The following is a 17,343-nucleotide window of genomic DNA, read 5'->3' on the forward strand; positions in this document are numbered from 1 at the left end:
GAAAAATATAGTGATACATTTAATGCATGCTTACTATTGTACTGGTTCAAGAGTTACTATCTCCAAATAATTATAGGTGACACAACCATTTACACTAAAATAGAAAATAAATGTACAGAAAAATATGAGACACTTTAATAAAAGGCATCTACAACAAAAAATCTTTAAAAGTCATGCAAATTATTGTAAAGAATATAGCTCACCACAATCCGCTTGTGATGCTGATTATGATGGTTTGTGTGGATTGGCATCAAGCAGATTATGTAAAATTCTGTAGTGACTATTTAAGCACATTTTTGTAAGTCAGAAATTTTTGCAAAGATTTGAAAAAATGACTTGCACTTATATTGCTCTTTTCATGACCACCAGACATCTCAAAATACTTTACAGCCAAGGGAGTACTTTTGAAGTATAGTCACTGTTGTCATGTCGGAAATTGGGATATTAAACTGGGTTGTGAGAATCATGGTAATCTTAGTTATATATTGTAGGTATATACTTCATATATATGTGTGCACTTCTCGTTCATCATTCTTTAAGTGTCACACACTGCCCAAATGTTTGCATCACACTTAAAAATAGCATAAAAAGAACAAAGCCAGCCATTTCCAATTGCAGAAAATTTCTCCAGGAATAGAAGATATTGAAGTCATGATCCCTGCACACTCATCTTGATTGCTTTTGTCACAAAACATCCACATCTGAACAACTAAGCTTTGTGTAAACTCATCCACACTTCCATGTTAATGAAACATTGCAGGCCTTAAAGAGGTATGTTTTCCGTTGGGTATTTTTCCTTGATGTCCTTATAAATAGCACATCTCAGTCTTTTTAACAAGCCTTGCAAGAAAATATGTCTACATTTGTTTGCCTCATTTATTATCCAGTACAGAATATAGCCACACACTAATATTTCCACACCTTATCACACTCCCTATTGCACCAATCACATTCTACTATCAAAATTATAACCATGACATTTTCTCATCAACTTCACCTTCAGTCTCTACAGCCACCCCAAGAAACAATTTCAAAAAGAGAGGCGAATGCTTTTAGATATCTCATCCGCTAGCTCTATATACATCCATGATTCTAGCTGCCTGGTCCCAACCACCAGAACTTGCCCTATCTCCTGCCCAGTCCCTCCATGCCTGGGGCTCAGCCTACCTCCTTTACCCACCTGCCAGGCAAACAAAAGTCAGCTTTCAACCGAAGTAAATACACAAAAAAATAAACCAACATTAATTTAAACAGTAGTCTAACAGCAGTAACAATTGAAGTTACTCTTTACATAAGTTTCTGTTGGCTAATATTGGAAAATTAAGAATTCTTCCTACTTCATGCAGCATTTTCTTTCTCATATGCAAATAGATGGACTTCAGTTTGAGGTTTTTTTGGTTGATAATTTACTTTTATTTTGTTGTTAAATAGTGGCCTGGTCCATATCAAAGAGCAACACTACCGAACATGGACTAATTATGAAAACATCCAATTAAATAATGTTTAGTTATGCAGCCCTAACAGATCTAGTTTTTTTTATTTTTGCAAATTATTGACAATGATCACCTCCAAAGGCTTAGTGAATAAATGCACTGCTCAGAGGGATACTTATGTGTACAAGTCACGAAGTCCCAAGTTTGATCCCTGGTCTGTTCTGACTCTACTGATCTCAGTTAGGGTTGTTATAATGGTGCTCGCATCCCAGCCTAGACATGGAGAAGGGACAAGTTGTCCATGGTTTTCACTGCAGATTTGCTGCTGGAAATGCAGCATGTGCATCAATAGGATCAGGCAATGTTCACTGCCTGGATTCTCAGACATTGATGACTATCACTCAGGAATGGTTCCAGCTGGCAGAAGCACCAATAGAACCACACCCCAAGGCTGAGTCAGTGCAGATAGAAAAAGGGATGCAGGGTGGGGGGGAAGCAAGGGAAGAGACAGTCCAGTTTTCACCACTCCACAAGTTTGTAAAAATTGTGGGTTGTGCAGATAAGCATGTAATTTTATTTAGGGTCATCATCAATAGCAATAAAATACTCAGGCAAAAATAATGAAAATCACTACTTACTTAGTGGACAACCTGAATGAAATTTATCCTTTCATTGTGAAATATCATGCAACAGTAAGAATCAGGTACAGAAACATCCAAAATTCTGAAAAACATAATTTTATGTCATGTTTTTGGATCAGTAACTAGCAAACAGTCTGGAGATTGCTGGTTGTGTTCTGTACCTGAAAAAAAAAATTGCACTATGATAGAAAATTGGTCAAAAGAACAAAGCTACTTGGGCTTGTATGCAACTCAATAGAATTTGGTTTAACAATGAGATAGCGAAATAATAAATTGAAGTTTTGCTTTGTCTCTGGTGGCACCTCACTGAAAATAGCAGTGGATATCCCAAACCAATATAATATAACACAATGACTGCAAAGAATTACAAGGATGGCTTTAAACTTCAAACTACAAGGGCTAAGCTGCCGCAATTTGACTGTCATCTGACCTTGGTACTATTTATTTTTAGGATAAATCCCAATCTTATTTATAAGGAATACATGTTTGGGATTTAGAACCTTGTTGGATACTTTTTTCTGGCAGTGGCTGATGCAATTATAACCACCAATCGATAGCAAGCTTCCCCAATTGAACTACGATTTAAAACTGAGAGTGTCTTTTTCCAGTGATTATATCTTTCATTGAGATTTTGTGATCTGATCTTTCTGTAGCATGGTATGACCAAAATAGGCAAAAATAAAATCTATGCATGGAAGGGCAACCCAGCTCCAGAGTGGAAGAGCTGATTGACTGGCAGTGATAACCAATTGCTGCTTACCTACTCTTTGTATGAACTAGGCAGTTTCACAAGAAAAGACACGAACATTAGATTCATCAAATGTGCTATTCTTACCAAACAAACTATTGGAATTATCATGGTGTGGTTCTAAATTTTCTCGTCAAAGATTAATGAGCCATCACATTGGTCTCGTGAGCAGCTTACGAAATTGCGTCAGGTTACAAGTAAGGAGGGGCTTGGCCTAAATAGCCAAGTGGTTATAGTACTGGGTTTGTAACCCCAAGATCAAGAGTTCAAATCTCACAATGGCAAACTATGAAACAATGTAACTTCATCTGAAACAGATGGAAACAGGTTTACTCAAAAAGAGTATCAAGAGTTCAAATCTCACAATGGCAAACTATGAAACAATGTAACTTCATCTGAAACAGATGGAAACGGGTTTGTACTCAAAAGAGTTACAAGTAGGGAGGGGCTTGGCCTAAAGAGCCAAGTGGTTATGGTACTGGGTTTGTAACCCCAAGATCAAGAGTTCAAATCTCACAATGGCAAACTATGAAACAATGTAACTTCATCTGAAACAGATGGAAACGGGTTTGTACTCAAAAGAGTTACAAGTAGGGAGGGGCTTGGCCTAAATAGCCAAGTGGTTATGGTACTGGGTTTGTAACCCCAAGATCAAGAGTTCAAATCTCACAATGGCAAACTATGAAACAATGTAACTTCATCTGAAACAGATGGAAACAGGTTTACTCAAAAAGAGTATCAAGAGTTCAAATCTCACAATGGCAAACTATGAAACAATGTAACTTCATCTGAAACAGATGGAAACGGGTTTGTACTCAAAAGAGTTACAAGTAGGGAGGGGCTTGGCCTAAAGAGCCAAGTGGTTATGGTACTGGGTTTGTAACCCCAAGATCAAGAGTTCAAATCTCACAATGGCAAACTATGAAACAATGTAACTTCATCTGAATAGGAACAGATGGAAACGGGTTTGTACTCAAAAGAGTTACAAACTTTCAACTCTATGCTTGGCCTAAATAGCCAAGTGGTTATGGTACTGGGTTTGTAACCCCAAGATCAAGAGTTCAAATCTCACCATGGCAAACAATGAAACAATGTAACTTCATCTGAATAGGAACAGATGGAAACGTGTTTGTGCTCAAAAGACTTACAAGTAGGGAGGGGCTTGGCCTAAATAGCCAAGTGGTTATGGTACTGGGTTTGTAAGACCAAGAGTTCAAATCTCACAATGGCAAACTATGAAACGATGTAACTTTATGTCGTGGCCGAGTGGTTAAGCCGATGGATTAAAAATCCATTGGGGTTTCCCCGCACAGATTCGAATCCTGCCGACTACGTTTCTCATTAATTTGGATTTTGCTTGGCCTAAATAGCCAAGTGGTTAAGGTACTGGGTTTGTAATCCCAAGATCAAGAGTTCAAATCTCACAATGGCAAACAATGTAACTTCATCTGAAACAGATGGAAACGGGTTTGTACTCGAAAGAGTTACATTGGAGTGACACTTTGACAACTGGCTCCATATCTCAGTGGTCAGAGCACTAGTCTCGTAAACCAGGGGTCGTGAGTTCAACTCTCGCTGGAGCCTGTGGCTAAGGTTCCTTCCTAAAGGGAGTCTGATGTTCCTCTCTTAATCGCAAAAATAGTTTGAAAGTTCTGGTATGATAGCCAAGTGGTTATGGTACTGGGCTTGTAACCCCAAGATCAAGAGTTCAAATCTCACAATGGCAAACTATGAAACAATGTAACTTCATCTGAAACAGATGGAAATGGGTTTATTTAAAAGATTTAAAAGATTATCAAGAGTTCAAATCTCACAATGGTAAAAACTATGTAACTTCATCTGAAACAGATGGAAACAGGTTTGTACTCAAAAGAGTTACTGGTTACTGGGCTTGTAACCCCAAGATCAAGACTTCAAATCTCACAATGGCAAACTATGAAACGATGTAACTTCATCTGAATAGGAACAGATGGAAACGTGTTTGTGCTCAAAAGACTTACAAGTAGGGAGGGGCTTGGCCTAAATAGCCAAGTGGTTATGGTACTGGGTTTGTAACCCCAAGATCAAGAGTTCAAATCTCACAATGACGAAACAATGTAACTTCATCTGAAAAACAGATGGAAACTTGTTTGGCTTGGCCTAAATAGCCAAGTGGTTATGGTACTGGGTTTGTAACCCCAAGATCAAGAGTTCAAATCTCACAATGACAAACTATGAAACAATGTAACTTCATCTGAATAGGAACAGATGGAAACATGTTGAGCTTGGCCTAAATAGCCAAGTGGTTATGGTACTGGGCTTGTAACCCCAAGATCAAGTGTTCAAATCTCATAATGGCAAACTATGAAACAATGTAACTTCATCTGAAACAGATGGAAACGTGTTTGTAAAAAGCTTGGCCTAAATAGCCAAGTGGTTATGGTACTGGGTTTGTAACCCCCAGATCAAGAGTTCAAATCTCACAATGGCAAACTATGAAACAATGTAACTTCATCTGAAACAGATGGAAACAGGTTTACTCAAAAGAGTATCAAGAGTTCAAATCTCACAATGGCGAAACAATGTAACTTCATCTGAAAAACAGATGGAAACTTGTTTGGCTTGGCCTAAATAGCCAAGTAGTTATGGTACTGGGTTTGTAACCCCAAGATCAAGAGGTCAAATCTCACAATGGCAAACTATGAAACAATGTAACTTCATCTGAAAAAGATGGAAACGGGTTTGTAGTCGAAAGAGTTACAAGTAGGGAGGGGCTTGGCCTAAATAGTCAAGTGGTTATGGTACTGGGTTTGTAACCCCAAGATCAAGAGTTCAAATCTCACCATGGCAAACTATGAAACAATGTAACTTCATCTAAAAGCAGATGGAAACAGGTTTGTACTCGAAAGAGTTACTTTCCCTTAACGGCTTGGCCTAAATAGCCAATTGGTTATGGTACTGGGCTTGTAACCTCAAGAGTTCAAATCTCACAATGACAAACTATGAAACAACGTAACTTCATCTGAATAGGAACAGATGGAAACATGTTGAGCTTGGCCTAAATAGCCAAGTGGTTATGGTACTGGGCTTGTAACTCCAAGATCAAGAGTTCAAATCTCACAATGGCGAAACAATGTAACTTCATCTGAAACAGATGGAAACGTGTTTGTACTCGAAAGAGTTACTGGGCTTGTAACCCCAAGATCAAGAGTTCAAATCTCACACTGGCAAACTATGAAACAATGTAACTTCATCTGAAACAGATGGAAACGTGTTTGTACTCAAAAGAGTTACAAGTAGGGAGGGGGCTTGACCTAAATAGCCAAGTGGTTATGGTACTGGGTTTGTAACCCCAAGATCAAGAGTTCAAACCTCACACTGGTAAACTATGAAACAATGTAACTTCATCTGAAAAACAGATGGAAACGGGTTTGTACTCAAAAGAGTTACAAGTAGGGAGGGGGCTTGACCTAAATAGCCAAGTGGCTATGGTACTGGACTTGTAACCCCAAGATCAAGAGTTCAAATCTCACAATGGAAAACTATGAAGCAATGTAACTTCATCTGAATAGGAACAGATGGAAATGGGTTTGTACTCAAAAGAGTTACATCCCCTTAACCAGCTTGGCCTAAATAGCCAAGTGGTTATGGTACTGGGTTTGTAACCCCAAGATCAAGAGTTCAAATCTCACAATGGCAAACTATGAAACAATGTAACTTCATCTGAAACAGATGGAAACGGGTTTGTACTTGAAAGAGTTACAAGTACGGAGGAATTGGAAGTTGTTAGCCTTTTCAGTCAACCCAAATTTAAAACAGTTTACTGACAGGGAAATTATAGATTGTGAACAATGTAATCACAATATATTAGAATTGGTTCCACCATAAAAACAGGAAGCAAAGAAAGAAAATTGTGCATATTCTTTCCTAACAGGGCATGTCAACTTTGTCTTTTGAGAAATGAATTAGGACAATTCTCATTCTCGAGCTAAGAATTGTCTATTAGAATTTATGAAATGTCTCCTTGCTCCAAAACAACCTAGTGCAAATCCAGCTTATCAATATTTAATCAATCAATCAAGCCTGGTCACAAGAGCATAGAGACCAATATGTGAAGGGCGGGGGAAGAAATTAGAAACTGATTTCATAAAAACAGCATTACTGGGCAAGTGCTATTTAAAATATTACTTATTTTTAAATAAAAGTGATCAGCTTTAGATTTTGGTCTAAGAACCTTACAATTAGTATAATACCTTCTTTCAAATTTTTCACAAAAGACCCCCCCCACCCCCACCCCACACCACAACACCACATCCCCCCATCTTTGTTGATACTGTGGATCTTGCAAGCATATGATTTTAGGTAATTAAACAGCTTCCTTTGTACATACTGCCCTTAATGCACTTACCAGATTTGATAGGACAATCTTTGAGAGGCATTTCTCCATTACGAAGATCCAAGCTGGATGGAGGAAATCCCACCATGATTTTTTGTAGTGCACATGGAATTCCAGTTAGTTCTTCTACTTTATCTTTCAACTCTTGGGCACAGGACGCTGAAGTCAGCCCTTGCATCAGGTGAGTTCCATTCTTTGCTTTACATCGTAAACGTAGCATTGTCATTTCTAGAGTACAATGTGAATGCACATTCAACCAATGAAGTATCCATCTCACAACATGCTTTACCAATGATGATATGAATTTTTTTTCCATCATCTACACATTTATACTATCTGAATTAGATACTAGAAAATCATTTGAAAAAAGAAACATGCTGTCGAAGCTTTTCATCTTCCATTCATCAGGACAGATTCCAATCAATCAATCAGCAGCCTGTCCTCATGCAGTATAATTGTTGTTCCCTTTGAGATGTGGTATTCTTGTGAATCTTTGACAGCATGTCTTTTTTTTCAGCAATACTCAAGTTTTGTACTACCAAGCGAATAATTTAGAAGTTATTTAAACTACATCACACTATATGTTAACATAACCCCAATTATCTTTTGGGTCCATTGTTAATAAACAAAATAATCCATTTGCCCATATTCTAATGATAGATGTAAACAATCACATTTTGCTTCTCTTTTTAACTTCTCCAATTTAAACAGAAACTCAAATCACTAGAATAAATTTAGTGAAACATAAAAGCTAACATTTCCTCTGCACTCTAATTATTTTTGACAGCCTAATACAAAATCTCATGAGCAGGGCAAGGTGGTAGTCAAATATTACTAGATCCAGAGGCCAACGACTGCTTGGTTTATCCTTAGCCTCTCCTATTTTTCATAGCATGCTGCCCCTTGGTGACATGATCCAAAAGCACACCATTAGTTTTAGTTTGTACGCTGCCAACACCCGGCTCTACTTTACCATCACCTCTACTGCTAAATTATCAGACCTCTTCTCCAAGGTCCATTACAAAATGGGCAGAAATTTCCTCTAATTAAATTTTGGGAAGACTGAGGCCATGGACTTCAGTCCCTACTACAAACTCTGCTCCCTAGCTACCAACTCTCCCAGGCAAGTCTGAGACCAAACAAGACTGTTTGCAACGTTGGTGTCTCATTTGACAGGGATGAGCTTCTGACCATATCCCTGCACCATCACTAAGACCACCTATTTTCACCTCCACAGCAGCACCTGACTGCACACCTGCCTTAGCTTATCTGCTGCTAAGACCTTTGGTTTATATCTTTGTTACCTTTCAAAGTATTCCTGGTTGGCCTCCAATGTTCTACCCTGTATGCTTAAGGTCATTCATTCAAAGCTCTGCTGCCCATATCCTTGCACCAAGTCCAGTTTCCCCCATCATCCCTGTGCTTGCTGACCCACACTGGCTCCTGGTCAAGCAATATCTTAATTTTAAAATTCGTGTACTTGTTTTCAAATCCCTCGATGACCTCACCACTCTCATCTCCTTAAACTTCTCCAACCCCACAACCCTCAGATATCTGTGCTCATCTAACATTGGTCTCTTGAGCATCTCTGATTTTAATTGCTCCACTGAGGCAATGCTTCAGTTCCTTAGGCCCCAAGCTCTAGAATTCTCTCCCCAAATCTCTCCAATTCTTTGCCTTTCTTTCTTCCTTTAAGATGCTCCTCAAAACCTACTACTCTGACTAAGCTGACTGGACATTTGCCCCAATACCGCTTGATAAGACTCTGTTTCTAATTTTGCTTTATAACGCTCCTCTAAAGTGCCTTAGGAGATTTTCTAAGGTGCTATATAAGTTGTTGCTATATTTGGTACCAACTCCATGATCTATGGCCAGATATTTTGGTTCATGTCAAGCTAAATTGCAAAAGAACAGGGGCAGACCATCAAGCCGCATCCCCCCCCCCCCACTCCTGTTCTGCCATTCAAGTAGATCATGGCTAATCTGTGCCTAAACTTTATCTACTCCAACTTGGTTCCATAACCCTTTGTATAACAAAAAGCTATCAATCTCAGTCTTGATTGAATTAACTGACCAAGCCACAACAGATTTTTTGGGGGAAAAGACTTCCAAATTTCCAATGACTTTTGAGCAAGATGGGTTTCCTGCGTTCAGTCTAAATAGCCCAGCTCTAACTTTAAGGTTATGCCTCATTGTTCTGGACTCCCCCATTAGGGGAAACAGTCCATTTCTATCTACCCTGTCAAATCCTTTAATTACCATAAACACCTCAATGCATCACCCCATAAGCTTTAATATTCAATGAAATACAAGCCTTGTATGTGCAAACTCTCGAGTTAATAATTTAACTCTTTTTAACCCAGGTATCATTCTGGTGAATCTTCCTCCAAGGCCAACATATCCTTCCTCAGATGCCGTGCCCTGAACTGAATGCAGTACTCTACATGGAGACCAAACACAGACTTAAACATCCAACATAATTTCCACTTCTTTGTATTGTAGAACTTTTAATAAAGTTGGCATTAATAAATGCCAACATTCCATTAGCCTTTCTAATCATGTATATCTGTCCACTAGCTTTTAGTGACTTCAGTACTTGTGCTTCTAAAGCCCTTGGCTCTTGCACAGTTCCTAGCTTCTCAACATTTAGAAAATACTTGGATTTATCATTCTTGGGTTCAAAGTTGATGACCTCACATTGAACTCCATCTTCCAGATTTACCTACTTACTTAATCCATCAACAGTCCACTGCAACTTGCTGCTCCCATCTAGGCTATTGACTGCACCAGTTAGTGTTGTAAGCGAACACTATACCTTCACCTAAATCATTTATAAATATTGTGAAAAACTGAAGCCCCCCCCAGTACAAATCCCTACAAGACATCATTAATCACATCCTGCCAATTGGAGTACATATCACAGATGCTGCCTGACCTGATTATTTTCAGCATCTACAGTATTTTGCTGTTGCATATTTTCTGTCTCTTACATTCTAACCAATTCCCTACCATTGCCAGTAAGTTGCCTCCAATTGCATGCAATCTCATTTTTGTTAACTGTCTCTTCTGCAACTCTATGTAAATAATATCCTAGATCATCCCTTATCCACCATTTTTATTACTTCAAATCTTCAACAGGGTTCACTAGATACGACTTACCAGTTCCATACAAACATGATCTGATTAGGTAGTGAGAGAAATGGATGTTATTTTCTTTAATATTTTTGGGGAATATCATGTTATTCTGTGAAGAAGGCTGTGTGTGTCTGTGTATAATTTAATTCAGCTGAGCAGAGATTAATGGAGATAGGTTGACCAGGGGGGGGTTTAAAACATGAAAACAATAGAGACATTAGGTTTGAGGTACAAGTAAATAGGCTGCATCTAACATTTGCATTTTTAGATAAGTTGAGAGCTTGTTTGAATATCAAAGGAAAGTTAGAGGTAACATGAAACATGTTTGCACCTCACAGGAGTTCCATAGGCAAACGGAAGCAGGGATGTTATATTTTATTGACCAGGAGGCAAAGACAAAATAGAGATAGTCATTTGGTAGTATAGAACTTGAGTATTGCTTAAAAAAGAGGCATGAAAGATTTTATATTTGGAAGGATTTGAGTTTCAAAGAGATGTGAGAACAATGGAATCTGAGATGAAAGAGGGGAAAAAGATATTTTAGAGTTACTGTAGCTGCGAGCTGGTAGCTCTGAGATGGAAGGTGCAGGTTTGAATCAGCCACCAAGTCAAGCCAGAAAAGTCTTGGGCTGCAAAAAGCAGTTTTATGCTGAAGTGTGGATTTCCACAGCAGAGTGGGAGAAAGTTACAGGTCATGTGGTGTGCCTTTATTAACGCTACAGCAGTTTGTTTTGGGTAATATTACTGGATTTTTATAGTTAAACATCAACAAGGGAATGTTGCATGGAAAGTGTTTACTTGTGGGCCTGACCAAGCAGACTATCTTTTTGGGGGAATGTGTTGTAAAACTAACCTTAATTGTGCAACTGTAATCTTGAGCGCTTAAGTTTTCTTCTATTCTTGTTAATACAACTTTTAATTTTTAAAATCTCAGAAGTGTTACTAGACTTCTTGCTGCTGAGATCAATATGACAGGTTATTTTCAGAATACAAAACAAAAGGTTATGGCCCGTAAGCCAAGTTTTTCTCTCGGATTTGTCTGAGCAGCAATTAACATCTGCTCAGTCACTTTGTTCCTAAAATGGATTTGATATTAGGAAAACAGGCCTATAATTTCCTTATTTCTTCCAGGCTTTCTACATAGAGTGACATTGACAATTTTCTGATCCAAGAGAGAAATTCCTGAATCTAGAGTATTTTGGAAGATCATAACAAAAGCTTCTACAAATTCCTCATCTACTTCTTTCATTATTTTTCAATTAACACCTTTAAAATTATAACTAGTAGGTTCGTCCCCTTGATTTTTTTTCTAGCTTTCGTCGTATATCTGATATATTATCCTCATCTTCTGTGAAGGCCAATACAAAGTATTTATTCTGCTTTTCAATATCAATATCACCATCTATTTTAAGGATCCCACATTACCCTTAAGCCACCCTTTCTCCTAATATACTTGATATCCCTTGTAATTTTTTTGTTCTGTTTTTCCATTTACTTTCTTTTTTATCCCATTTATATTCTTTATTCATTGTTGATGGGATTTCTACAGTTGTTTGCATTTGTATAGTATTAGTTTTGAACTACCTTGTTGACCAAGGCTGCATGGACAATTGGGCCAAATGGCCTGTTTCTTTGCTGTAAATTACATGCAATTACCTGGAGTGATTAGAGTTGGAATTTGATTGGGAGAGAAGTCAGATGATTTAATTGTGGTTTACAAGATTGTCAAAAATCACCTTGTTGCCTGAACTACCACCTGTTAATTCCAATAATTGTTTGTTGAGGAAGAATGAGTTTAAGCTAGCTTGTACCTTAAAACAGGTTTATTTCCAAGACAGCAAAGCAAAGTCACAGACTCTCCCAATTCCTCCCAGACACCAAGAGTGAACTGGTTTACATACTCTTACAAAGATTCCCTAATTGGGGACAGCTATGCTTAATTACCAATTCAAAACATGCAATCTATTGCAGCACAATTTCAACATTACCACCAGCTACAATACCTCAATCACTCATTATTCCTTACGCAATCAATAAAATTGCAAATATTTCACAACAGCCCCAGAATCTGATCTCAAAACTCCCAAATGGACCAGCTTTTCAGTGGCTCATGAGTAACAAAACCTCTACAGAAAATAAAATTCAAAATTAAATAACTCTAAAAATACCTTTACCTAGAGGGATTTTTGTATGTCCTTTACTTCAAAATGTGGCTTTACTTACAAGTCATACAAATAACAGTTTAAAACTCAGCTTGTCTGTATAGAAGGCGATACTTTTAATTCATTCAGCAGCTGTACTGCAGACTGATCATTTCCAGACCCAGATTTCTATTGAAGAAAATTCATTAAAACTAGGCTTTCATCAACATACAAATTAGGTACAGGAATAGGCCCCTTGAGCCTGCTCCACCATTCAATAAGATCATGGTTGATCAGAGTTTAACCTCCACTCCACATACCTGCCTACACCCGATTAACAAGGTTATCAAGAATCTACCTAGCTCTGCCTTAAAAATATTCAGATTCTGCTTCCACTGCCTTTTGAGGAAGAGAGTTCCAAAGATTTACGCCCCTCAAAGAAAATTCTCATCCATCTTAAATGATTGACCCCTTTTTTTTTTTAAAATCGTGACCCGTGGTTCTAGATTGTCCCACAAGAGGAAGCATCTACTCCACATCCACTCTGTCAAGATCTCTCAGGATTTTAAAGGTTTCAATCAAGTTGCCTCTTACTCCTCTAAACTCCAGCAGATACAAACCTGGTCTGTCCAGCCTTTTCTCATAAGACAACCTGCCCATTCTAGGCATTAATCTAGTAAATGCTTCCAATGGCATTTACATCATTCCTTAAAGAAGGAGACCAATACTGCATGCACTACTCCAGATGTGGTCTCACCAGTGCCCTCTATAACAGATTCATATTATCCCCACATTTGTAATCAATTTCCCTCACAATAAACAATAACATTCTATCATTAATATTGCCTTTAACTTAATAAAACATCTCAAGATGCTGCAGAGGTATTATAAAACCAGAGCCGCATGAAGAGATATTCGACTGACGACCAAAAGCTTGGTCAAAGACTTCAGTTTTAAGAAATGTCTTAAAGGAGAAAAGCAAGGTAGTCAATGGAGAGATTTAGGGATGAAATTCCAGAGCTGAGGGCTTACACAGTTGAAGGCACTACTGCCAAAGGGGGAGCAATTAAAAACAAGCACAGGGGTGATGCATGAATGGAATTTAGTGCAAGATTATGGATCAGGAAGGAATTTTAGTTACAGTAGTTTATTATTCTGGGAATTGCACAAATTGCAACAGATTGAAAATTGTTTATGTTATTCTTGTTGTTACACTATGGTTATCTAAACTTTTGCTTGGGTGCCAACCCCAACTCCTTTTGATTCAGCGGCTTATGGGTTAAGTAGGAGTGGTAGCATAGTAGTTATGTTGCTGGACTAGTATTCTAGAGGCTTGGACTTATGGTCTGGAGACACAAGTTCAAATTCCAACAGGGTAGCTAGGGAATATAGATTTAATTAATTAAATTAATTGAACAAAAATAGCTATTATCAGTAATTGTGACCATAAAACTACTAGACTGTTGTAAAACCTCTGGTACACTAACGTCAAATACAGAAGGAAATTTAGTGTCCTTACTCAGTCTGGCCTGCATGTGACTCCAGATCCACAGCAATGTGGTTGACTCTTAGCTGTCCTCTGAAAAGGTACAGCAAACCACACAGTTGTATCAAATCGTTATAAAAAATTCTAGTTAATAATTACAGGTGACCTGGATTAGACAGAAGCACTAGATATGCCAAAGGCACAGCCAGCCTACTAAACCTGCAAAGTTCTCCTAACTAGATCTGCATACCTGGGCCAAAATTGGAAGAACTGTCCCACAGATGAGTCAAGCAACATCCCAGAATAGTCTTTCTTACTCACTGAATCATACCTTACAACCAATTTCCCAGACTCATCCATTACATTCCCTGGGTATGTGCTGACCCACTTAGCAAGTCAAACTCACCAAAGGTGGTGGCAGTCGTGTACAGTCAGGAGAGAGTGGTTCTGAGAGTTCTCAGCACCGAATCCAGACTGCATAAAGTCTTATAACATCAGCAAGGCTGCCCTGTGCTGCTTACCACTTATCACCTTCCATCAGTTAATGAATCAGTATTCCACGTTGAACACCACTTGGAAGAAACACTGAGGGTAGCAAGTACTTGAGTTGCGGAGTACATCACCACGGGTAAATTGGTAGCAACTCTATTGACCAAGCTGAGCCCTGAAAGGAATAGCTTCTAAATTGAGCAACAAATGGTGAGGGAATGAAAAACAAGGGGCAAACTTACAGAACATCGGTGGGAGTGCTGACCACAGGCCTTGTGAAGACGAAATTCCATCTTCACAGAGGGCACTTTCTGTTCTTTGGTGTGGCACTGCCACTGTGCTAAATGAAATAGATTCAGAACAGATCTAGCTGCTCAGAACTAGGCACCCATGAGGGGCTGTGGGAAAACAGCAACAGAACTGCAATCCGCCACAATCTGTAATCGTGTGGCCAGGTATTTCCCTCATTCAACCATTACCATCAAGCTATAGGACCAACTCTGGCTACAACACAGGACTACGTGCATATTAAAGAACAGAGCTAATTTATCCCATAGTCAACATATCAGGTCAAAAATCAACAGCCCTGTCACATCTAGTTGAGAATGGTGGAGGAGCCCCAGGAATAACTGCATCCTCAAAGATAACGAAGTCTGCCAAAGAAAAGGACAAGGCTAAAGCATTTGCAACTATCTTCAGCCAGGTGCTGAGTGGATGATTCAGCTCAGCCTCCTCCTGAGCACCTCAGCATGGAAGATGACAGTCTTCAACCAACTTGATTCACTTCCATGTGAATTCAAGAAACGTTCAATGCATCGGATAAAGCAAAAGCTATAGGTCCAGACAATATCCCAGCTGTAGCACTGAAAATTTGCGCTCCAGAGCTAGCAATGGTCCAGCCCTATCTGTTCCAATACAGCAACAACATTGGTAACTATCCAATAATATAGAAAATTGGTCTGGTGTGTCCTGTTCACAAAAATCAGGACAAATCCAATCTGGCCAGTTACCATCCCATGAGTCTAGTCTCTATCATCAGCAAAGTGATAGAAGGTGTCACTAGCAAAGCTATCAAGCTGCACTTACCAACAACTTGCTCACTGATGCTCAATTTGGGTTCTGCCAGGGCCACTCAGCTCCACACTTCATCACAGCCTTGGTCCAAACACAGACAAAAGAGCTTAATTTCAGAGACGAGGTTAGAGTGACGACTCTTGACATCAAGGCAGCATTTGACAAAGTGTGGCATCAAGCAGCCCAAGTAAAATTGAAGTCAGTGGAAATCAGGGGTAAACACTCTCCACTGGTTGGGGCCATACCTAGTATAAAGGACAATGGTTGAGGTTTCTCAAGACCAATCATCTCAGCCGGACATCACTGCAGGAGTTCCTCGGGGTAGTGTCCTTGGTCCAACCATCTTCAGCTGCTTTATCAATGACTTTCCCTCCATCATAAGGTCAGAACTGGGGAAAGTTTGCTGATGATTGCACAGTGTTCAATTCCATTTATGAGTCTTCAGATAACGAAGCAAGCAGTTTGTGCCGGCATGCAGCAGGACCTGGACAATAATCAGTGGCAAATAACATCTGTGTGCTACCAGTGCTGGACAATGGCCACCTCTAGTACTGAGAGAGTGCTGCATTGTTGCAGGTGTCATCTGTCAGATGAAGTGTTATACCAAGGACCTTCTGCCATCAAGTGGATGCAAAAGATCCCATGCCACTATTTTGAAGAGCAGAGGTGTTCTCCACAGTGTCTTGACCCAATATTTGTTTCCATGAAGATCTTCAAAACAGATTACCTCGTGCTGGTGCCCATTTGGTTGAGAATTCAGCAAGTGACATGCTAATGAGACTCGCCATTGAATTCAGCCAATATTTTCTCCCAAATGGATTGGCTATTTGCTGGACCATATTCCTGCCCAGAAGATAAAATCAAGCCCACAGGTACAATAATACATTTACAAAAATAAGTTAAAATAGGCTTTGAGCAAGGAAAGCAGAAACTTTTATTTAAAAAGTCTAATATGTACTTTGAAGTTCAACTCTTAAAGGAGAAGGGCACCACAGTTGACCTGGTCAAACTTGAAGATGAGTAATAACTGTGTAGCAACTTGAATATTATCTGTTTTAGGACAATTTAAAAAAGGGAATGGCCTTGTTTTAGGATGGCTTATTACTGTGAGTGACTAAGGAAAAATGCCAGAGTTAGCCTGATATTTTTGTTATTTTCTGCTTATGTAGTCACAATGAAGATTGTATGGTAATAACAGATGGAAGAGCAACTGTAGTAATGCAATGATATATTCAATACATGATTCAAAATTTGTAAATGTTGAGAAGGTGCAAAAATGCCAGGACTGAGAGGATACACATATTAAGAAAGGCTGACCAAGCGAGGGTTCTTTTCTCTAGAAAAGAGAAGCCGAAGGGTTACTCAACAGACGTCGAAGATTATGGAAAAAATTTGATAGGTGTTTTCTACTTGTGGGGGAGACCAATATTTGGGGCCACAAATAAACTGTAGTTGCCAATAATCCAATAAGAAATGTTGAATAATTATTGTAAATATTGACGCTAAGTAAAGGGATGCCAGAAATCCCATGGAAAGATACTGAAATCAGGGACAGGGGCTTATTAAAACAAACATAAGCAAAATAACAGTAAAGAAGAAAATAATGGTACCCAAGAGTGACAAATCTTCAGGACCACAGTTTCCATCCAAGAGTTTCAAAGAAGTGAGAACATTGGAAGATTATAGTTAGGGAATCTGCAAAGTTCTCTCAGTTCAGGAACAGTTCCTTTAGATTAGAAAATCGCACATGTTACACCACTATTTAAGAACGGTGAGAGGGCGAAACCAGGGAATTATTGATCAGTTAGCCTAGCATCATAT

General features: G+C 38.9%; 1 protein-coding gene and 1 non-coding gene across 10 annotated transcripts in view; one reads left to right on the plus strand and one right to left on the minus strand.

Moving 5' to 3' along the window:
• yod1 (YOD1 deubiquitinase) overlaps nucleotides 1–17,343 on the minus strand; it is a 34,489-nt gene that overhangs the window by 8,218 nt on the left and 8,928 nt on the right. For 5 of the 9 annotated variants that reach the window (XM_041194689.1, XM_041194688.1, XM_041194692.1 and 2 more), the window contains exon 2: nucleotides 7,210–7,425. The exons of 2 other annotated variants lie outside the window; for them this stretch is intronic. In XM_041194689.1, coding sequence (XP_041050623.1) covers nucleotides 7,210–7,423 — 214 coding nt within the window. In that variant the 5' untranslated portion in view covers nucleotides 7,424–7,425. Of the gene's footprint in view, nucleotides 1–203; nucleotides 281–2,071; nucleotides 2,157–7,209; nucleotides 7,426–17,343 lie in introns of all 9 variants that reach the window. 2 more of the 9 variants (XM_041194693.1, XM_041194695.1) reach the window with 2 other exon arrangements.
• Nucleotides 4,334–4,406, plus strand: trnat-cgu. The gene has a single exon. It is a non-coding gene; the product is annotated as a tRNA-Thr (tRNA).

The sequence above is a fragment of the Carcharodon carcharias genome, chromosome 9 (genome assembly GCF_017639515.1).
Source record: "Carcharodon carcharias isolate sCarCar2 chromosome 9, sCarCar2.pri, whole genome shotgun sequence".
In the NCBI taxonomy this organism is placed as follows: domain Eukaryota; kingdom Metazoa; phylum Chordata; class Chondrichthyes; order Lamniformes; family Lamnidae; genus Carcharodon; species Carcharodon carcharias.